A 24,257-nucleotide genomic window follows, 5' to 3' on the forward strand; every position below is an offset into this window, starting at 1 on the left:
GTGTCATGGTATGTCCTGTCTCTGCCCAATTTACTCTTTCTTATGAAAAATAAGGGAGGAAAGAGAAAACACAAATGTAAGAAAACTGTGAAATGCATGCAGTGAAAGCAGTGTTATGTTTATCAATTTCAGTTATTTGATCATGTTAGAAAATAAATTGTGCATGTTTTAATGAAGTGCAGCTTCCCTGTGTCTACTGCAAAGTCACTGTGGCTGGCCAAAAAAATTAAATATGAAATATATTTCTTAGAGAAAACTTAGATGAACCTCTTCTGCTCTGTAAGGTCTCTGTCTTATCCTAACATGAAAAATTCTGTAGTGCCTGAAGGTCACCTGCTCATCCCCAAATGATGTGTATGATTCCCGTGAAACTATTTAAAAGGAAGCAATAACTCTTGTCATTTCCATTGGAAGCATGTATTTTCTGCCTGATAAAACCAAAGACCTTTTCTTCTTTGTTGTTGCATGTTCCTTGATTTACATTCCGAGCAGTGTTTTCCATCAGGAATATTTTTTCACTCATTTCTTCTTTCCCTTCTTGTCTGGAATCAGTCTGTAGAGTGAGACATTCCATCTTCTCCATTATCTTTATCTGTGTGCTGTTCTTCAATAAGCAATCTTTTTAACAACATCTGTGTACTTTTACTCCTTTTTCAGCTTTCTACCCCTATTTTATTGCTACGGTAACTCTTTTCTGTTACCTTATTTTTATTTAGACGTAATTCTTTCCTTAACACTGTAATTACTGTGCTTGTGCTCACCATGTTGTTTTGACTTTGAATTTCTCTTTTAATGATTTCTGTGAATATTAGCAATGCAGTTCTAGCTATGGTATCTGAGTGGGATGCTCCTATTTTTTATGTTTTCCTTGTATTTGTACTTTGTAAATGATTTGTTTTGTGTGTGTGTGTGTTCTTGTGAAAGCTCATTTTCCTTCTGATGTTTGTCAATATATTTCCTTGAGTATCAGAGATGCTCTCTGTAATCATCAGGTTTTGTAATATTTGTATAATTTTCCAATTCAACCAGTATGCTTGATGCATCTTCTTCAGCTAAGGAATTCTTATGGAAAATGCAAGTGAGATAAAAGAAATTTAAGATCATAAAGCAGTTCTTGTTCTACTGGACTTAAAGTTGTATTTAGCTCCAAGTAGTGTTCATTTTGCTTACCACAGTGGAGATGGAAGGACATACTTGGAAAGGACTGGGGAAAATAAACCACCTCAATTGAGTGTGTATATGTTTTTCTGCTGAATATATATAGTCTCCATATGGAACCACATTATTGCCTCTTGGACTGATGATCTTTCTCACGGATTTTCTCTAAAGCATGAAAAAAGGAAGAGTCGAAAAAAGGATTCATGTTGTTGCAGAAAGGGGCCCCATTCCCATTCTACTTTCAGCTTCTCTTCTGCAGAAAGGTTGTGTCTCAGCTTTGATTGTGGTGTTGGAGCAGGGTTTCCCCAGAGCCTTGGGCAGGGCTGTTTTCCTGAGTAGAGCTGTCCTTGGGGAGAGGTGTAAACAGAACGGGTGACAGGGCAGTGTTGGCAAAGATGGTGTGTACTATTTCCTCACAATTTCCATTTTATTTTCCTATAAGTAAAAGTACAGTCTTTAACACTAATTTTTTCAGTTTCTGAAGAAACTTTATGATCAGTGTTGTCTTTAAGGAGAATGATCTGGTGTAGTGGGAAAATATGTAAATAGAAGGAGAGAAGTAGGTAATTCTTGATCATATATCAGAAGAGCAGGTACAAAGCTGGAAAAGTTGTTCTGTGGGCTTGACAATTACTTTAAGGTGTTTCAACCACAGCTTTCTTAAACAGTTTGCGAATCCCAACCATCAGATGTCTGGGTAAGACTATGCTGGTCTGTGCCCACTGCATTGCCCAGTGCTGTCGGAGGTGGACAGAGCCAGGGTGGCAATGAATTGGATACTTCTGTGCTGCATGCCAAGGTAACAGGGAAATGGGGTGCTAGTGCTGAAGATGAAAGACTTGTTCTTTGAGTCTGTGAACTACTTCAGTGAAGGCAGGAGAGAGTAGTCTGCCTGTATGTGTACTTCGCCTTTTACAAGCAGGAAACCTGAATGCTGACATGCAAACCTGCCCAGGGCTTGGCATTCAGGAGGGTGCTCTGAAAATGAAGCTTAGGTAGGAGTTCACATTGGGCAGTGTATTTTAAAAATGCTTAAGAAGTTTGCTATGGTACTGAGTTAAAGAAAGATAAATAATGTCCCTTTGGGAGGGGAAAAATAAAAGGGAAAAAAAAGGAGAGAAGCACTGATACTGCAGTTTGTAATGTGAATAATTTATTATTTGTGCTTTTTTGCATTTGCGGGAGAGTTGGATGGTGGGAGGAGTTGAACCATAGGGTGTTGCTGAGAAAAAGAGTATTTATTGCAGCAGAACTAAAATTACAGGCAAAAAATTAAAGTACTCTAGAAGGAAAGAGTAACATACCAGTACTTATTATTCAGTTTAGTCTCATATGACATGTTTATGACCCATGTGTGTGCTCCAACAAAAGCACTGCCTAAAAATGTATTCACTAATTAGTTCTGATGCAAGAAGTAGAGAGAGCCCATATATACCTCTTCTCCACCAACAGCACATTTTGCTTTTCGGTAGAGAAAAATGCAAAATGATTTCAAGTGTACCAGGTTTGGATTTCTCCAGGAGATGTACCCTTAAAATCAGCAGAAGGGAGGGAGCGGAGTTACTCTTATCATCAAGCTCTGCTAATGTAGCCCGGGAACCACGTGACTGCAGAAAAGGCTATTATCTCAATGAAAAGGAAACTGCTTTTTAGAGCAGCAACAGAACAGAAGCAGGAGGAATTTTCGAGTGCTCCACCATGCTGGATTGTCAAAGGGGGATCTCTCTGATCAGCAGTTAGGGAAGGATTAGCGTGGCCAGTTTGTCAGCTGTCATTAGAAGCAGATGACAGAGATGATAAGCTGCTGTGTGCGCACGTCCTCACTCAGCATGTGCTTTGGTTTACATCAAGACATAACACTGGTTTGGGATAATGGAGAGCTGATATTTTTAAGGCTGTAAATTTACAGGTAATTGTCTCCTTTCCCCCACCCCCACCCCCCCACCCCCTGCCCCTCTGCTATTTTTAATAAAAAGCCAGTGTGATGGATGAGGGATTTATCTACATCTTGATCTGAAGACAGAGAAAAACTAGTAAGATCTGCCTTCAACTGCAAGGGCTGGAAGACGACAAGGTGTGTTTCTGAAGTGCCGTGACTTCATTGTTAGTGCTTGCTTTTTGCATGTGCGTGTGCTCTTGTGTGTGCATCATAGGTGTTTGCATGTTGGGGGTGTAGGGGGGGGCAAGGGGGATGTTGGTTCGAGGGACTGGGAAGAAGAGATAATTTCTGTTTGAGCTAGAGTGTTTAAAGATAATGTTTCTAAATAACAAATGCAAAGAAATAACATGAATTTGATTCTCCAGTTTCTGTTGTTTACCCCCATTTTAGTGGCTACAGGTGTACTTGTGGTTGCCTGTGACAATTTTATGGGTTTATGAGGCTAAATATATCTTAGTGTACAGGAAATATTTTTGTAAGCAAGTTTTCTGGCATCCAGAATAATACACAAACCCATCTGTATTTTCCCACTGTCAAGAGAAGGTAGAGCCTGAAAGTGTCCTTTATCATTGCAGTTATTACTATTCAATATTCAGTAATTTCTATGCACATGAAAAAGTACAGAATACTGAGACATTTTTGCAATAAAGTTTTCTCCTTCTGACTAAGAGTTTGAGTAGGCAAAACACACTGAAACGTTGGTAGTCTTTGCATAACTTTCTCTATTCTCTAATCTTAATAGTTTTCTTTACAAGTGTGTGATCCTGTAAACAGAATGACATTCAGTTAATCTTCAGACCTCGTACTTATCTCATGGTTATGCATGCTGATGTCATAAAATATCTTGGCAGTATTTACCTTTATTATAACCTTGGGAGGACAGCATTTAATATTGCAGATTATTAACTAATAATACCCCTTGGAAAAGGCTATAGGTAGTTACTCATAGTAAAGTGAAGACAATGTGCTGTCTCCCTTGCTTGAAAAGTTACTGCAGGCTTGTTGACTTTACTTTCCTGTCGTACACAGCATTAAGCACAACATTGCTCTTTACCTCGCAGCAGTAGTACTAATCCTGGACAACAACAACAAAAAGATAAAATGAAGTGTTTGGATTTGTATAGGAGTGCTGATTGTCACTTTAGAATTTTGCCTTTCAGACTTAAGGCCAGGATTGAGGAGTTGCTTATTATCAGTCATTACTGCAATACACTAGCAGTTTGCTACAAGTGTGTTTTCCCAGATTCATGTTGAAATAGTAGTGTTGATATCGTACTTAGAATCCATTTAATAATTAGCTAAATACATGCAGGAAATGCCTTAGTTTATTTTATTTAGGACTTTGTAAAACTCATGCTACTTTGAGATAAGAGGGAGAAAGGAAAATATTTTTGTTTTTCAAATTAATGTAAATTGTGTTTGAAGAGACTTTTATTTCATACTGTGAAGGCAGAGCCAGAAATGTAAACAAGTTAGCACTATTTATTTGCTTGTTCTCTTTTGTCTTGGTTTGATTATTTTAATTGCAGTATACCAACATTTCGGTACAGAGGCCTGGGGCAGGGGTGCTGTTGAGTAGAGGCTTGAGAGCCTGTCACGTTCACGGCACCAAATGTTGAAGCCACAAGAACAATGAAACTTCCTCTCTGCTTCTGGTGTTTTCTTCCTTTATTTCATTACAGAAGATTTAACAAGATAGTGGGGGCCGAGTAGTGCTTACTGAAATGTTGGCACTTATGTTTTGTAGAAAAACAGATTTTTGCTGCTTGTATAGTATTTTTTATTTGTGTGATACCTTTCAGGGCATATTAAGGGGGGAACTTGGAACAAAATCATCCTTTTGTGTAGACTGTCAGGTGGCTCCATGTTCTCACAAAGCTTAAGCTGGGGTGTTTTCTTTCATAAGCAGTTTCTTACATAAGTGTGGTATCTAGCATATATAAAACTTGAAATGCTATCTTTGACCAGAGTAATTTTGTTTGCTCACTTTTCAGAATTCTTTATGCTTCTGTAGTCAACGAGGTTACACTGATAACATTCAAAAAGTGTTGCTCTCTTTCCTTTTTTGTTGTCATCTCTGTAAAGGAAATTTCTTGTGTGAGGAAGGAGGGAAAGTGTGACTGAATTGCAAAATATGCCATACTATAAGAAAAAAACCTTTCATGGAAAGTCTGATCTAGAAATGTACATTGAAATATTTCACTTCACTCCAGAGTTCTTAGAATGATACTTAATAATAAATGTCATTAGACAGTCAACTGGCTGGTTAGATTTTGTAGTGCTGTTTAATTTATTTTATTAATTTAGTCTAGTAATGGAAAGGAATGAAAGTTACAAAAACATCCTTGATTCTCAGAATCTATTTTAATAAGTGGAATAAATTTGTTACAACATTAGTATATAATAGCACCATAATTGTAATAAGAAAGCTGAGTTAAGGACTCAGGATGGGTTCTACAAGCCAAGCTGTTAGAGCTGAGTATATGAGAAGGGTGTTTGTAAGTTGATAATCACTATACCTCCAAGGAAATCCTGATGGAGTAATCTTACTGCCTGCATTCCTCCTTGGCTTCTCTTACTGCTTAAGTTCAGCTGTGGCAGGCCTAGAAGGATGCCTGAATTGGACTAAAAATTACTATTAGCGGGTAAAGCTTTAGCTCCCTGAAGCTGAGATGTACAATGCCTGTCTTTCAAAAGTGGGCTGTTCTCAGTACCTCAGGCTGATCCCTGCAGGTAGTTTTCCTGGCAGCTGAAGCTGTGCAGTGAGGTTTTGGAAAGGGCTGTCAGGTATGTGAAGATGCAGAGCGTAAGGAACAGTGCGTGACTTTTAGGAAAATCTAATGGAAGAATCAAACCAGAAGTGTATGATAAATGCATTTAATTTGCAGTGAGTGTGTGTTGTACCTGGATCTCCTCTTTGCTGTTCCCATTTCATTTTCTCCTATGTACACTGTCCCCAAATAAACTTCATCAGGTTGCTGTGCTGCTCTGTTTTTCCATTCCTGATAGCATAGGATGTTGTGATTGAGCAACCATCTATCACAAGGTTCTCATAAAGAAACTTCTGTTAGTACTTCATGGAATAAAATTATTTTTGGTCCTTTTCCTGAAGTTTTTCTGGGTGTGCAGTCCAAGTAATTTTAAGAGCGTGTTATTTTTTATTTTAAGGTGGTGTACTGCAGGCCTCTGGTCAACTCCTTCTATGAATGTAGTGGTTGTTCCTCTCTTCAGTAATTATGTTCCATTATAATCCAAACTTAAAAATACTTGGAGTAGATACTAATTCTTTCTTAATACTTGTGATTCCTCTTTACCATAAATGGTTTCATTATTAACAAAAAATTAACTTCAGTTTGTTTTTACAAAGAGAATAAAATGTTTCATGGTGAACATTCAGCTTTAATAGTAGAGTAACCTTGCTTTCCTTGGGCCGCAGGATGCAAGCATAGTTTTTTCAGGCCCATGGAGTGATTTATGTGCTACGAAAGAGACAAATAACAGTTTGACATCTTCTTTTAGTAGACTAGGAGGAAAATCGAAGCTTCAGTGAAGTCAGTGATAAAATTCTGATTTATTTCAGTTGAGTCATAACATCCCCTTAGAACTATTCCAATTTTTTTTACAGAGTGTCATTCTACTGTTGGGAGCTTATAGGGAGCTGTATTAAAGCTTATAAGGTGTTGCCTGTAAGTGCTGTGGAGGCCAAAGGTATATATGGATTAAAGAAGGAATTAGGCACCACTGCAGATACAGTCAGAGGGAGGAGGAATAGCAACACTGCAGCTAAGCTTGTTCTGCTGCTTGTCCGAGACAGAGGAGATACTGGGGGAAGGATTGTTCTACAGCTGTCTTGTACCTTCTTCCAAGACACCTGCAATTAGCTGCCATGACTGACTAGTCACTAACTAAATAACTCTTTTTTTGACTCATATACCCATCCCTATGTATGTTTTATTGGTCACAATCTGTATCCGTGGGAGGTGTGCGTGTGTGTGTGTGTATGCACGCGTATACACACATACACGAGTGCAAAGCTTGTGTTCACAAGATTTTATTCCTTGGCATTTGACTAAGTAAAGCAACAGCATTTTTATGGGTTGTTTTTTCTTTTTAAATGTGTTACAATGACAATTAAACTTTCATCTTCTTTTGTTATTGCTGATTGCAGTATTTTACTGAAGGAAATAAGACCAATATGAAATTTGAAATTATTAGTAATTGTTATTTGTGTTCACAAGTTTTTAAACTCATGGATGTGTTAAGAACATCAAGTTAATCATAGTTCATATGTTTGCAAGACACTCATGTGTGGCTCTGACATAATTTATTAGTTTTGATCTTTTTTTCCTTAGTAACAATGTGTGTAGTTAGCACTCTCAATGGCTTTGGCCAGAGTTTAACATGCATCTAACATGTATCTGTTTTAAGTACAATACTGTAATTCTGCATATTGGGAAGTGATATAAATTTAATCTTTCCTGATATTGCTGTTTTCTCTCAAAAAGCATGTCCCACACTTGTTGCTTTTCCAACTTTATTAAGGGGAAAAAAAAAAAAGAATTTTTTTTCTACTTCCCAACTCTTACACTGCTGCTTCAGTATAAATGGGTGATACTTGCATGTGTACCAGTATCAGCAGGAAGCACCTGCTGAGGGGACCTACCTGTTGATACACGGGATCAGAATAGGGGCCAAACTACATCTGGTCTCTCCCATAATAGCCAGACCCACATCCTTGCCCCTAGGCACCTTCTGGGAGCAGGACTGAGGCAAGCCACTGTAGGCTGAGGAGGACACTGGGTTTTCCAGTGCAGATCCTCTAAATACTTTTCAGAGGCAGAGGTTGGGTAAGCTGTACTGAGCACTGTACTGAACAGGATGATTTGGGTATACAATTTCAAGAAGTGGTACAGCATTCTGAATCTTCTGGGGACACCAGCCACATCCCTGACTGTCAAAGGACACCAAAGTGAAGTCCAATTCACCTCAGCTGTTAAAGTTGCTATGACCATGGCCATTTGTGGAGCTGAGTACTAGCATTTGTTTAACTTAAATATAGGTATGTTTGACTTCACAATGCTGTTTGCTTGCAACGTCTGGAACAGCTTGATTCTTAAATTAAAAGTTTATTATTGTACACTGTTAAATGAAATACATGTTTGAGACCATCTCAGTATTTTAGAAGGAAGTGTGGAGTATGTGTCTTGTACATTTGATTGCAGTGGGTTATTCATTTGCCATGATAACAATATCAAAATGTGTAGAAATGTTATAGATAATGTTTAGGCCTAGTTTATGCAAATCAGAGTTTTAATTCAGTGCTCGTTATTTGAAAGAATGGCCTGAAGTTTCAGCGTGCTTCCCTAATAATAGACAGTTGAGTAGAAAATTAAAATTAACTCTCTTGGTGCCTCAGGTGTGTGAAATCTGGAAATCAGTTCAGTTTTTGATTAGGCACCAGAGAAGACTCATAGAGTTGGACTTTCGGAAATGCAGCAAAAATTTCAGTAAGATCATGTGTTTTTAGTGATGGTATCTACTCAGAGACTGAAGGAACATTATTTTGATGGCCAGGTTAGTGATATGGAAGGTGGTGTGCAACATAAGCATCTCTAGCTGAGTCTCCTGTGCAACCTTGGGTTGTACATCACATCCCACCTGAGCATGCAGACATGCTAAGTTGATCCTAGTGACCAGGAATACCAACACCTCTCTAGCTGTATTAAGTCATTGAAACTCAGATTGATAAGTGATGGGACTCAAATTCAAATGTGATAAGTTTAATATGCCTGTGTATGACTCTACATGTTACTGTATACACTTGATGCAGAAACACGCTGTTCTCTCTGGCTTGCCCTTCACTTTTTACTTTTTACTGATACAGAATGTGGTTTCCTGAGCTTTTTATTAATGGGCCATGTTTTATCTGAAGTAAACAGAGTAGTATTTGACAGGCAGTTAACTGAAGTGAAATCCTAATGTAGGCATGCCCATACCAGAGATGTGTAAATGCCTTTGTCTATGTGATTGACCATATTTTTCTCATTGCTAAGATAGGCATCTTGAAAATCACAGCAAACTGTATAAACTTACTGATATTTTAAGTAATGTATACATTTGTGTCAATTATATTTATATAATTTAAATTTAAATATATTTATATATTTAAATGTTCCTGGAGTTGAGTTTTTCCACAGTGCCTTAAGCTTGTTCCATTCTTCCCCTTTTTCAAGACTGGTTTTCCTCTTGCTCTTTGGTGGTTTCTGGTGAAGAAAGTTTATGCCGGAATTTAAGTGGCAAATAACAGTTTTGAAACTAAGATTGACAGAGAGGATTCAGTAGGAGTTAATATGCTTAAACTCACCATTCCAGGAGTACCATCAACTGGAAATGAAGGCTATTTAAATACAAAATTTCCTATTCCAACTTTGCTATTAGATTTACTTCATTTATCAGTTATGCTATTCACAAAGTTTTATTTAAAATCACCATAGATTTGAAATGCTAGGCTTTGAAGTCACTCATAAGTTGTCAATAATGATGAATTCTAAGAAAAAAATATAGATGAAATAAACATCTTATGTGGGAGTCTGTACTCCTTTTCCAGTGAAGATGCTTTCAGGCTTAATATTTTTTGTAGCCATAGTTTATTACTTAATAAATACACCATAGAAAGCTAAATGGATTTAGAATAAGTGTCTTTTTTCTTTTTTTCTGTTTTGACAGCACATACATATATATGTGTGTATACACACACGCATATATATATACACATTCCAGCATTGGTGTTTTTTTCTCAATGTTTTAATGACAGTTTTTAGTGGTATTAAGCTGCATTTCTTTTTCCTTGAGTATTAAGTTATTGATAACTAGAGAAATAGAATCCCAGACCTGAAATTACAATGCAGAGTCTTGAAGTTTTGATTAAAACACATCTTTTCCTCTTTAATAGCAGAAATGAAGCAAACCTATTGTATGTTATGGGGAGGGGGGGAAAAAAGTACTTTCTTCTGAAATTTTTTTTCTGTTTTTTTTAATTGAAGAATGGTTTTGCTATTCCTGGGCATATTAGAGGTGCTGACGTAGCCTAATCCGTAAGCAGCTGAGTGGCTCTGTTAAGAGCCTTAGCCTATGGGAATACAGAAGGTTGGAGACATCTTACAGCGTTGGGGTCAGTCTCAAGGGGTTTTGGCAAAATCTGAAGTAGAACTGGGTGATCCTCAAACCTGTGGGTTTGAGTACCTGAGAAAAACCTCTTTTCTCCTTCAAGATGTAGGTGGATTTTACAGAAAGTCATATAAAATATCAGTTTTTAACAGTGAACATTAATTTTAGCCTCTTATTTGACTGTTACAGCATGTGTTAAAGAGCTGCTGCTGCCCATTTGCAGCCTAATGTGTTTATTAGACAATCTTCCCAGTGGCATCTTGAAGTGTCTGTCAGGTAAAAAATTCATGAGCATTATTGGCTTTCAGGCTGCAAATGGAATATGTCGTCTTCCTACTGTCTAATACGCCACTCTAAAGCCATTACACAAGAGTAAGGGAAAAGATTGAGGAAGCAGCCTTCAGCTTAAACATTTGTTTATAGTCTGTTACTACCTTTTGTAGACTGAGCAAAAATGGGAGTAGTAGATGTTGGAGCTAGTTTTCAGTTCTTTTATACATGGACTCAATGGCATTTGCAAATACATTATGTTCCTTTTCTTAGTTCTATTTTGTGAAGTTGAAGAATAAAATAAAGTTTAGTAAATATTACCATAAATTTTGTTTAAATATTACCTGTAATAGTGTCTCTTTCAAATGAGATTGTGTCATCTAAGTAGGAAGTGTTATTTTCAGATAGAAAAGTCTGCAGGTACATGTCAGATTTTAGTACAAGTCATTTAAAGGTGACTAGAGCTTTTCATCTTGCTGCTATCACCTTCCTTGTAGAAACTCTCTTTCCTCTTCTTACTTTATACTCTGTGTTGGAGGATGGCAAAGATTTTGGGCAGTTTCATCTATAGTAAAAGCAGTAGTGCTGTTTCAAGAAAAAAACCATACCCTTAATTAAATTAGTTTATGTTTTTAATATCAGATTATCATCACCAACCAAGGTTTGGCAGACTGGCATTATTTTGTTTGGGGTATATCCCAGTTCCAGGTGTTTGGTGATGAATGGGTACAGTGACATGTGTCGAACATGGGGCTTACTTATGCCAGGGATTCAGCAGGATGGTTTAATATGTTTTTAACTTTCTTTTCTGTCAAACTTTTTAGCAGTGGATCTCTTGCTTAAATTTCATTTTACCAGACAATTTTTTTCTCTGCTCCTTTTATATCCTATGATTTTCATCTCTTATTTCTTTATCCTTTTCCGATCCCTTATTCATGTCTTTCTGGATTTGTTGAAATACTCGTGCAAGAGCAAGTTTACATGCAAAAAGGCTAACCTTTTCCAAGTGCAGTGAGGTGCATGGGACAGGCAGGCTCAGTTTCCTGACTGGGATTCTGACAGGTACTATAACGAAATGTGTTGGGAGTTTAAAGCAACCCTTCCTCCTGAACTGCTGTGGCTGGCCGATAAGAGGTTGGCCTTAGGCTCCAGTGGCCCCCATCTCTGATCTAGTATCTTATTCTGCCTCTGACAGTGATTTCCTTTGGAGGCCTGGGAAAGTGGCTTGCAAGTATTGCCTTCTTCAAAAGCGTTGAAGATTGTAGTATATACCAATATTAAATATTTTTCGATTCTGAAATGAAGCCAGTGAAGAAACAGTTCATAAGCAGTAAAAAATGCAAAGAATCAGAATTTGCGTGTGACTTCCAGCTTTCCTCTGGCTTCTACCAGAATTAATGCTGTGTGGAATACATTTGTAATTTTGAAACCGAGACATGAAAGCTTTCTAGTCATGGCAACTTCACAGGAAAAAGGGGGGTACTATAATGGCTGTAAGTTTGAGTAAACAACCACAGAACTATGAGCTGGTTTTATTTTTTAAATAGGCTCTTGGAGAAAATTTTTGCCCAACTGTTCACTGACTTATAGTGGTTTTGGTCACTGAGCAGTATTGTCTCTGTTTGTTACTCAATAAAACGCTGGCTTTAATAAATCGTTTCTTATGAGTCAGTTGTACGTGTTGATGGTATGCAAGGGTGGTAGTACAGCACTGCTACCTGATTGTCCACTATATGGTACTTTACCTTTTGTTTGCTGCTTTTCAGATTGAAATAGCAGCATTGAAGGTGTAATCCTCATTTATTCTCTCACTGCATTTGTTAGGCTTATAATAAATCTGACAGTTTAACAGGCCTTGTTTGGAAGATGGCCTGGTCTGATAAGAGATAAAAATGCACGTTATCGTCTTCTGCATTGACTCTGGATGATTAACTGAATTAACTGATGCTGAGGATCAGTGTCGGAAGGCTTTCTCTGGATGCCATATTCCTTCATGGCATTTGAGGAGTTAAAGAGATGTTATGAATTCCCCAAAGTGATTTGTGCTGGATATTTTCTTATCTCCCACTTCATGGGGTCTCTGTTTTATTTCCCCCTTCCAAAGATGAATTTTTACTGTTGCTTTATAATTAGGTTAAGTCTCTCCGTGTACTCCAGCTTTGATCAGTTGCTGGTGGAGGATGTAAAGGAGGATGTGCTGTCATGACAAGAGCAGAGACTATTGTTTTACTACTGATAACAAAAAAAAAAAATCCACAGGCTCTGTTGTTTCGCTCTCAACCTCTGGTAGAAATTGTATACTATCCTGGAGCTTTTTAGTTTAATTTTTTTGGTCTTTTTGATTTACATTTAACAGTTGGAATAATGAGGCATTGATTTGGTCTGGAAGTATTTTGAATGCTTAAGCCTGTGGTAGCAAAATGCAGAGACAAGGAAAATACGCCTTTGGTCCTAAATATAAAGAGAAAGAACATATTATGTTACCTGAGGTGTCCTGTTGGTAAGGGTCCTCTCTTGCAGACTAAAATTAGTTTTTAGTAGGTATTTTTAGAATTAATAATTATGCTTTTCTAATTATCTCCTTCCTTGTAGGAAAATGCTGCAGTGAGTGTATTTATCTTTCTATTGTTTGTTGCTCATTCATGCCCAGTGGAATTGAAGCTTGAGTAGCATCTGAGTCAGCATTAGAAATTCAGCTCTTAGTTATTGTTGCAGTTTTATTGCTGGTATTTTTTTTGGTTTGTTGATTGTTTTTTTTTGGGGGGGGAGTGGTGGTTTTAATTGGGGTTGTTTTGGTTGGTTGGTTGGCTTTTTATTAAGACAAATTGGAAAATCCTTAATATATATTGAGGAGAAATATCTGCTGCCATCACTGAAGGCAAAATACTAATTCTATAGTTAGATATTATGTTTGTATTTTGGAGTGTAGTACAGCTCTCAAACAGCGTACACAATGAAAAAGGGAGTGCCTGGTTGTGCATAACACTTCATTCTGCAAGACGTGTTCAAATTCAACTTTGTAAGACATTTTCTTTCACAATTTAGTTCAGTATCTGGCATGTCATGATGCTATTTTTTTTGTTATTAGATATGGTTTTTATCTCTCTCTCCTCAAAACAGTGATTACTGCTGGATTTGTTTTTACTAATTCCCAGTTTAGTTAATCTATTTTCTGTACCATTGATTTTTGTACCAGAAGATGTATGATAGAGCTACATTTCCATTTTGCCTAAAATATTAAAGAATCAAAATGTTCAATTTCTTTATCTTTCTTCTTTCTGAAAAGTCACACAGAGATGTATACAAAGATTGGAGGAGCAGGATGAATACTGCTTTCTAATCTAAAGTGGTTTCCTTTAGGGGAAGTTTGTTGTAGTAAAATTTCAAGTCTCTGACTTGTCATTCTACTCGCAGTGGCTTTAGTTTTGACTTGTCATGTTTCCTGAAAAAATTCAGGCTTCAAATTCGTAAGTTTTATTTTTTTTGGTCTGAAAAGTTATCTGAGTGGTTCAGGAACCTAAAATTGTTTGAAATTACTTTAAAACTCCTAAATTATCTTTGAAAAATATTGTTTCTGAGGGCCCTGTTCCTTGGCACTGTATGTGCTCCGAAGCACTTCCTTCTGAAAAATATGGATTTAGTTCCTTATTTGATCCACATTAAATTTGTAGAGGTACCTAAACCATCCAGAGATCTTCATCTAGCAGTATGCACAGGTTTTAACTGTTAATTAGGTCATGGGAAAAAAAATCAAAACAGCTCCTTTCTTTTCAAAAGACATGAGGAAGCTGGGAGAGTGCTCACCTCTTTGACTCAACTAGTTGGAGTCATTGCTCAGGGAGGTCCTCCTCAGCCTGAGAGAGTCAAACGTGTTTTAGAACGGTGTTTGAACTACTTACTTGTGAGTTTAGTGGTATGGACTTCACACCTGAAGACTCCTGCTGCATTGCAAGAGTTAATCAAACTTGCCCTCTTTGCTTCATAAACATCCAGGTTTGGCAGGCAGATAGCCAACCATACAGGAGGCTGTCCTGCATGATGAAAAATACAGGCTTGAAGCCCTCTGTAAGAGGCAACTTTATCTCCATCACCCAGTTTCTGGCTGCTTTAGTTTGTAGATAGTATTATTGAAGAGTCTATCCACAGTTTCTACAAGTTGATTCCTACTCATTTATTCTAACTTGGGAATGGATTTTAGTTTCTGAATCCGAAGAGAATGGCAGAACTTCAACTATCCTGGTCAGCCCCTAAATCCCTAGGAAGACAGTTTGGGGACACATGCTTTTGATTTTAGTATGGTATACTAGATACAGATGAACAACTCACTGTAGCCTCTGAGATTTTGTAGATTGCTTTAGTGTCATCTGTCTAGCTCTACATATTCCAAGACACATAACTCAGGATTTTGCATTCCACTCTGGAGCACAAGCACAAACAACACAGGAACTGCACAGCCCCTATACAGATCTTTGCATTATAGAATGTGATTTTTAATTAAGACATAAGGGAGAACAGAGAAGCAAACATGTTAGTAGGCGCTAGATTTCCAGAAGTAAATTATGATGAGTGAAAGAGAAATGGTAACTCATTCTAAGAATAAACTAATAATGCTGCTGAGAAAACAAAATAAAATAAATACATAAATTATTTGTTTAGGACCATTGACTATGTTTTATAAGGAGAGAAGAAGGTGCTAGTTTCATAATTATGATACCACTTGGTTTCCTTCAGTACAGAAGGATGAAGTTTAGAGTTTATGGGGAGAGATGAGTTTTAATGTGAACTCCAAAGGCTCATAATGTAGACCAAGTGGAATTTCTACAGAATAGCATCAGTGTGAATGTGTTGGTGGAGCTACTGGTGAAACTTTGGTTCCCTCAAAAATAAAACTTCCTTTTGAAATAAGCCTGACAGAGTAGGTGGGAAAGCTGTCAATAACTGTTCCTATATGCTTTCTTGGGGAGTAAGACGAATTTAAGGAGGATGTCCAGTCTAAATGTTTACCTTACTACTTAGAGAGGAAGAGAGTTGAGATGACAATTGAACATTTGACAGATTTTCATGAATTGTTGTGCTTGCTTTTCTCAATTAAAGTAGTTAGCTGATCTACATTTTTTCTTGGGAAACAAGAATTTAAGGGATTCTCCAGCCTACTTGTTCTACTGAACTTTAGGTCACCATCTGAGTCTGGCTCAGAGATCAGATCTTGGGAATGTACAGCTTTCACCATACAATTTTTTCTCGCCCTGGTCAGTGAAAAATTTAGTCATTGGAACAGAGCTCCAAGGAGAGTTCCAGCTTTCCACTGACAGAGATGTGGAACTGTTGTGTCCTCGCAGTTTCTGTTCAATTATTGTTTACAATTTCCTTAATAGTATCTTGCTTCTTCCTTGGAGCTTGACTTGTGATACTTGTAAAATTGCATATTTTCACAAAAGTACTTAGCTCCATATATATTAATGTATATTTCTACTCCTATACTTGGGTAAATTAGGATGTGAATGTCTGCTTGGGCTAGAAATCTGTGCAAGTGTGTGGTTGTTAAGGAGCAGCCAGTGTCACAGATCACGCTGGGGACATGCTCTGCAGTATGGTTGGCATTGGTGTGGCTCTGTAAATGCCCTGATAAGATGACTGAGGTTTCTCTAGAAAGTACAGAATGATGGAGGTTGTGATGGTGCATCTTCCTTTTGAGAGTTCAGCTTTGCTCCACCACAGAACCAGTGCCTTCTAGCTCTTCTTACAGTGGGTTCTTCTCAAAGTTATGACAGATAATTTTCAATTAGCATCTGATACCATCCATATCGAAGACCATCCAGAAGCTCTGTGTTTCAGGCATCATACAGTCTTTTTCATGGAACTTGACCAGTATCTAGAAAAAGCAAGAGTACTCATTTTCTTCTCAAACAGGTTAAAAAAATATTTTCAGCACCAAGAAATTATTTTTAATTTTTATTTTTAGAAAAATATTAGGTGGTGATCACCTCTGAATCTGAGATGACTCCAAATCTTTATTTGCTTGCTCAGGTTTCAAGGAGTAATCTTTCTCAGCATCCCTGCAGAACTGCTTGGACCTGTCTGGGCTGTTTCTGCCAATATCTGCAGTGTCTTCACTCAGTGGGTTCACTGGGAGAACTTAATATCTCTGGTGTGACCGTTTGATTACCAATACATAGACTGGCTGCTAGATTTAAAATAATGTCAAAAAGAATGAGAGATTAAGTTCAGTGCTTGGCTGACCAGGCCAGCAGAGGGAAGGGAAAGGGTATGACAGACATGAATGTCTTAAAGGAGGGGGTGAACTCCCTTGTTTTGATACCTGACTTCCGCTTTATGCCAGTGTGAAGTGGTCATAAAATTACAGGCCCCAGCTCTTATTTTAGCATGGTATGAATCACCTCCTGGGTACACTTACCTCCTTTATGGCCTTCATGTTTATTTTTCTGCTAGTCCTGAACAATACAGTAACTCTCTGAAATGTCTTGGCAACATCACTCTGCCATCATCTTTATTACAAAACTGGCAGCAAGTAGACAAATGGTGAGCTGGGACTGCCCTCTTGCATGAGGTTTTTGAACATTTGCATCATCTCCCTTGTCCTTTGTAATGGTGATTTCACGGTGATTTCTGCCTCCAGAATATTGGTATTTACTGAGGAGTATGTAATCTGGGGCAGGCACGGTTCATGTGCTTCTGTGGTGCATAGGGCAACAGACAGCTCAGGAGCAGGGCAGGATTTCCACACACTGTTTATTGCACAAATTTTAAGCTTGTGTTGTTTTAATACATGATAGCTGGACAAGTTAATTCTCCTTATGAGGTAGATTATATGTACAAAATATTTATACTTCCTCAGTGGTCTCTAGTGTCGACATATGTTCTGTTTCTACAACTTTGCACATGTACTTGTGCAAGCATTATCTTCAGATTTTTCACTTAAGCTGCTTGTGCTACCTTTTTAAGTAGCTGGGACACACGTTTTATTTCAGGTATTTCAGTTCTGTTGTGTTTTTCTTGTTGTGTGGCACTGTGACTTTTCCTTTGTCTTTCCTCATTCAACCTTGCAAATTTGCCATGAAAATTCAGCCGTCCAGGCACAAAACATGCTTTCCTGTTCTTATATAGCTGATAACAATCAAAGAGATGATAATGCTTTGCCTTGCCCACCACAAATTTTCTTCCAAAGGAGTTTTGTCTAGCATTTTGTGGAGGCTTAAACACAGTATTTTTATTGGTACCTTTCAAACAAACTTTATTTCGAAAGATAGATTTGCCAAGTAAAACCTGAGTTGAGCATGAAATGAGAACCTTGGAAATAGGAACAGAGAACTCAAGACTTTGTCCACCATAACCCTTTCTTGCTCTTTCTTTCTTTTAGTTGCTGATATGTGTTCAAGATGAGTGGGATGGGAGAAAATACCTCTGACCCATCCAGAGCAGAGTCAAGAAAGCGCAAGGATCCCGATCAGCTTGGACCCAGGTTAGACAATTTACTTCTGAAGATCTTGAGAGGAGTTCAAAAAATGTTACATTTGCGTATATTTTTCAGTTAGAAAATTACAAACAACATTTTTGCAGAGAGAGGTCAGTGCCAAACTACTTTGGTGCAGTAATTCGTTGTTGTTGAGAGTTTGGGATGGGGACTATGCTCTCTTATTCCTATTTGTTTGTTTATTTTGAATCCAGTATTGTGCCAAAATGCAGAATTTTAGTGACAATTTAGGAGATATGTAAAAATCGTTTTTTGGCTAGTGACTGCAAGCAGTTTCAGTCACTCATTTTGGCAATCTGAGATTTTATTTTTTTTTTACCACCTCTCTCATTATACTTAGGGTGTTGAAAAATATTTTTCTGTTTTACAGAAGTTGTGTTACCAACAAAAAGTTTAAAGAATAATCACTCATTCGTCATCTTTTCCTATGACTGTCATAAATTCACAAGGAAGTAGGAAGTATGGATTTGCTTGGTTTAACTTTTTAAGCTGTTTTATTTTCTCATACACCATCACTGTATGATACTCCTTGGATTCTCAGTGCTGTGTGGGAGGGATACTTGTAAGTGTTCAAATCCCACCCTACCTCCACCCCTCACCCCATTAATCTTGCATTTTTGGATTTCTAATCCCAAACTTCTTTAGAAACAAAAATATGACTGCTGGGAAAAAAAAAAATAATGTCTTTTGTGATGCTCCTATTCCCTGTTTCAGAAGAAACCTTTCTGCTTTAGAAAAACTTTTGTAAGCTGTGTTTTTGTAGTGAAAGAGAGTAGTTCTCTCTCTGATTTTGTTAAACTACTGTCAAACCTTTTGAAATCATCTTTGAGCTGGCCAGAAGGCAAGCAAACTGGCATTAAAGATGACATTTTTGTAAACTCCTCTTTCAGCCCTAAAAGAAGCACTGAGAAACGCAATCGTGAGCAAGAGAATAAATACATAGAAGAACTTGCAGAGCTGATTTTTGCAAATTTTAATGATATTGACAACTTTAACTTTAAACCTGACAAATGTGCAATCTTGAAAGAAACTGTGAAGCAAATTCGTCAGATAAAAGAACAAGGTAAGAAGGCTAATTAATTGACTTCGAATATTTTGTGTTGATTATTATTTTATTTTTGGCAAACCTGTTAGTTTCTTCAGCTTTTCTGTAGCGCATTCCCATGCTTTTCATCAATCTGTAATGAAAAATACTGTAATGTCATGTGAACAGAGTGTGTTAAGTGTCATATTCAGTATTTTAGAATAAGCTTGACCGAAAATTACTTAGAGAGAAAATCGATCAGTCTGATATGTGTATTTAATGGAATTGAAATAACTTGTGCTTCCACGAAAGTTAAACTAGCAGATGACTTGAGGGGAAAAAAAACCCCAAGACTATTTGCATACTGTTATATGGATGATGAATCCATGCAAAAGAGGCATAATCCAGGAGAGTGGGGTATGTAAATATACTGCATACCCCATTTTGCTTTCTTTTGCTGGTATGAATAGATATTGTGGACTAAATTATCTGCGTCCTTTAAATGATGACATCATATCCTCGACTACAATAGATTTGAAACTATTCTAATCTCTAGATAGGGTCCTGTTATAAATGTAAACCAGAGAACGTGACAGTTTTCTTCCTGTTCTTTGTCTAGAAGATTAGTTTTGTATTTCTTTTCTTTTGATATATTTCCTATTCAAAGAGAAAACCCAAATCTTTTAGGAACTTTAAATTTTTGGAATTGGGTTTTGTGGTACAGGTCTGTCTGGGCAGGCATGAATAGCACTGCAGGTGTTTGGGGCAGATTCAAATTCTTAAAAGTAGGTGCATATCATTTTTCTTTTAATGTAGAAGATTTGTATTTCTTTGTGTTTAGAGTGATTCCTTTGATTTTCAAACACTTGAATTAAAGATCTTTCACTTTTTCAGCATTCTGTGATTTCTGTGGGAAAATAACATTTCCTTTTCCATATTGGATGTGTAAGGTTATAACAGTGGAGAATATGTGTTGCATACATATTCATTTCTAAAACAAGGTTATAAGTAGATCTGTAGTTTTTGACATCAGTCTATTCAAAGCGAACTGGAAGGTGTCAAGTTGTGTCAGCTGCCTCTAACTGTTTAATCTTAGCATTTCTATCTCTAAGCTTGTTCTCTTCTTACTCCTATTAGATTGCTATGACTTTTAAAGTGGATATTCTAGTGACATTCCTATGCCCCATATTACAAGTCTATTTCTTAACCTATCACAGTGTCCATCACCATTTTGCACCTTGCTGGCTTTTGAGATATTCTTTTCCCTTTATTTTATTGATCCTTTTCTCAAATTAATTTTTAAATTATTGTTTTGCTCTTGCACCAAAAGACACGTACTGCTTATCTTTACGTGAGAAAGGCATAAGGACAAAAAAATTGTGTTTTCCTGGGAAATGAGTGCACAAAGAAAAATCTGCTAGTCCACTTGGTAGTTCTGTGAACAGTTCTAGAACATCTAGTCTGAAAATCTGACTCTAGCTAATGGTAGCTTTGTCAAATCTGGGGTTTTGTTGTTCAGGATCAATGTCATAAAAATAGTTTTCATATTGTTATAAATTATTCACACTCACACAGTGAAGTTACATGTAAGTTATTGAAGTCATCATGGATCAGAATTGTACTAAAGCTGAATATGCGCTTAGTTTTTTAAGCTCATAAAGTCTTATTGCAAAAACAACTGCATATACAATTCTAAAGATAGACTAAAACACTATGAATTTATTTCAACAAGTAGTTTGCAACCCTTGAGCTATAAAGACACTAAATTGCTGTTTATGATGGTGATTTCTTATACAATCTTCTGCAGTTGGCAATAATTAGATGTTCTGGTAACTGTTTGGGTGTTTGCACAAAACTGATACAGGCTGACTTTCAGACTCTCTAAGGGCATTACAAAACACTGAGACCTTTAAGGTGATCATTAACAGCATCTCAGGGTCTAGATGCAAAGTTAAAATAAATTATTCCTTTAAATTGATTAAAGGTTTGATAGCTATTCCTACCTACAAGCTAATTCTGTTGTAAAAGCAAATGTAAAAGACTTTTCCTTTTAAGAAAAATTCAAATGGCAGCATACTCTAAAACGCAATATTGTTTTGGAACAGGAATTTCAATAACAAATATGTCTCAGATACAGCAAATGTCCAAACTGCATGAACAGCACTTCATTTGAGTGCCACAAGAAACCTGACATAGTCAATGTAAACATGTTGAAGACCTAGTGATGCTATTATTACTGTGCTCTCAGGTTTTATAGGTAGTTTATCACCTCACATTAAGAATCCTGCACTTATAAATATTCATCATTTAAATTACTAACTTTTAGGTTGTTCCTTTCTGATGGATTTTCCACTGCCAAGACCCTTTAAAAGACCTGTACAATGGTCAAACCCTTGTATTATCTACTTCCAAAACAAAAGTCATTAAAATAATACTATACTTGCATAAAGTGCCGTGAGACTCAGGTTAAAAATAGTATTTTCTTAGAGTTAAGATTTTTGGTTGATTTTTAGAGTTATGTGAAATACCTGTAGGAGAAAACTAAATTAACATCCTGAAACTGGAGTGATTCTACACTAACAAGACAAATTAAAAATGGCTGCATTTTTGCACAGTAGGTCTGCTCTGCATTTCTTTCAATGCAAATTAGATGAAAACATTGGTGTTTTTTTAAAAATAAATACTAAAAATTCTTCACAAATTTTCTTCTTCATCTATAAATAGTACACGAAGGTCTAATTACTTACAAAAGCACAGTCAGTTATAAATACCTTGTAAAGCCACTGAAAGTAGCAGGTTTTATAACTGTTACTGAGATTTGATGACAAGACTTTAGGTTCTAGAAATGAAAACAAGGAAGAAAGAAATGCAGATCCATATTTGTTTCCCATGACAAGCTTGCTGGGCTGGTAGCTGAAAAAAGTAATAGATTTTTTGCTTTAATAGTACTCTATAATTTAGTATAATGTTACCCTGATCTATTTTATATGCAAATATATATTTGCAATACTTCATCAGTTATCTTTAGATCATTTCTCACAGTATATACTTCAAAGATTCCTAAGTTGTGCTTTGTTATAGATTCAGTTTATTACAATTTGAAAGCAAGTTATAAATATATGTGTAAAGCTGAATTCATTAAAAGAATTAAAGATACTTGGTAGATGTAACCATTGCATGCAGTTTTAATCTGAGTTTTGAAATGTTTTCAGTACTTGGGAAAATGACGACAAGATCCTAACAAAAAGCTTAATTTTCTTCTGAGGACTTTTATCATATTATCTTACACTGATTGGATAGAGATTTGTGAATGTCCAGAGGAGATGAAAAATTACGATTTTAGCATGAAGATGAAACAGAAGATTTATTCATGTAAATCTTAAGTGGATATTTCTTCTGGGGATTTGAGACTCATGTTTCAAGCGCTTTGGAAAGCATTAATTCAGTTTTTTATTTATAACATAAAAGTGATATGAAATGGTGATTTTTATGGTGGTGTTACATGGCCATGAAAGTGTAAGCTCTCCTTTTATTTTTAGTCTATGTTAAATTACTTTGATAGAGTAATAATCATATATGTTGCAGATGTGTTCATAATGCACACAGATGCATACAAGCACAGTAAGTTCTGATCTGCACGTGCTTAATTTGAAAAGCTTGCTTTAGGCAAGTCTAAAGACCACTGGGAATAAACATTCCTCTATATGCCAGACAGCCAAGGATCTATGAAGCTATTTGATTGTCCTTAAGAAATATATTTAGTAAAATAGTGTCTGATTGATTTTAGGATCCTGCCTTATTTTAAGCTTCAGCACTTAAAACACTAATTTCACTTGTATAAGTACTGCTGAAAATATTTTCCCGTATCTGAAGACAACAAAATTCTGACAGCAAAGAAATCTGACTTTTCTTCTTCTTTAGTTGACACTCAGTTGAACTATTTCACATCCATCTCATTAGATTTTATTCCAACAGTAGTCCTTTTCCTTGTCACCTGCCTGACTCCCCTCATTATGTTAGTGGGGTTTTTACTCATTATTTTTTGATAGCTTTGTCTCCCTTCTGCTGTTTTTTTTCTTTTGTCATTTGGGTATAAAGCAGGTTATAAAAATTAAACCCTTGCCCTTAGTTTAGAGCTTCTTTTATCTGTCATGCTAGCCTCAGTCTCAGCAGGTAAATAACATTTTAAAGCAGAGACTATTTTTTAAATTTCACTGTTCAAATATCTCCTTGTGTTCGGGCTTTGAAACTTCCTTGTCCTCGTTATCTAGTTTTGCTTTTACCCTCTTCTCTGAATATTGGCAATGCAGTAGTCACAAAGGATACTGAAGATCACCTTAAGCTTCTTCAGCAGTTTCTCTGGCTAAGCAGTCTCCTTTGACCCCTTCAGTTGGAGTGCTGAAGAATGTGTCCTGACATCAAGTACAAGTTGTGGGTTTTTTTATCTCAAGTCCCCCAAGTACCTTTTATTAAACTCCAGATCTCCATCTCTTATTTACCTCCTTCTACTCCCCATGCCTTTCTGTTGTCTGTAGCCTTTTTTAAGGATGGCATCCACCTGTCTTACTTAGGTTCACATATGGTGGGATATAACCTACTGTACTAAAGTATCCCCAAATGTGCTTTTGTCACTTCCATTTTCCTGCAGAGTCCAGTTTTTATGTGCCACCAGTTTCTGAAGAGGTTTTGTGTTCTGTAGATCAGCTTTTCAATAGTTCAGGGAAGGGATATCAGGGTGGTTAATATCATCTATCTATTAATGTACACTTTGAAGTTGACAGGTCTTGTGTTCAAAATAGCCTTTAAAGACAGATCTTGGACAGAATGACTCACTGTGTGAAGCTAAATATGTTGGAGAAGTACTTGTTGAAGAGAGACATTCAAGAGCTGTAGAACCTGTATGAACTTTAAAAGAAGTCTTGTTGTTAATCATATTTGTCTTCTTTTTCTGTTTTCGCATTTGATAGCAAAACCAGTTTTTGCTTCCCTGTAGCAGTACGGTGTAATCACAGGGTCACTCCAGTAGACAGTCTATTGTTGCCTCCAGCGCCAGTCTGCAAGTCAAATCGCTTGCTAAAGGAAAACAGCATGGCCTTAAAGCTGTAATGAGGTGTTGCTGTGGCTGTTGCTACTTTGAATTTATCAGATCTGAATTTAGATGCATATTTCACAAGATACTTAAGCAACTGCCTAACTTTAAGCAGATG

General features: G+C 36.8%; 1 protein-coding gene across 8 annotated transcripts in view; it reads left to right on the forward strand.

Moving 5' to 3' along the window:
- The window catches only part of NCOA2 (nuclear receptor coactivator 2), a 187,722-nt gene that overhangs the window by 92,248 nt on the left and 71,217 nt on the right, over positions 1-24,257 (forward strand). For 7 of the 8 annotated variants that reach the window (XM_071554372.1, XM_071554368.1, XM_071554367.1 and 4 more), the window contains 2 exons: positions 17,913-18,014; positions 18,917-19,089. In XM_071554372.1, the coding sequence (XP_071410473.1) occupies positions 17,932-18,014; positions 18,917-19,089 (256 nt within the window). In that variant the 5' untranslated portion in view covers positions 17,913-17,931. Of the gene's footprint in view, positions 1-2,804; positions 3,068-17,912; positions 18,015-18,916; positions 19,090-24,257 lie in introns of those variants that run through there. The other variant, XM_071554375.1, reaches the window with a different exon arrangement.

The sequence above is a fragment of the Pithys albifrons genome, chromosome 4, assembly GCF_047495875.1.
Source record: "Pithys albifrons albifrons isolate INPA30051 chromosome 4, PitAlb_v1, whole genome shotgun sequence".
Lineage (NCBI taxonomy): Eukaryota > Metazoa > Chordata > Aves > Passeriformes > Thamnophilidae > Pithys > Pithys albifrons.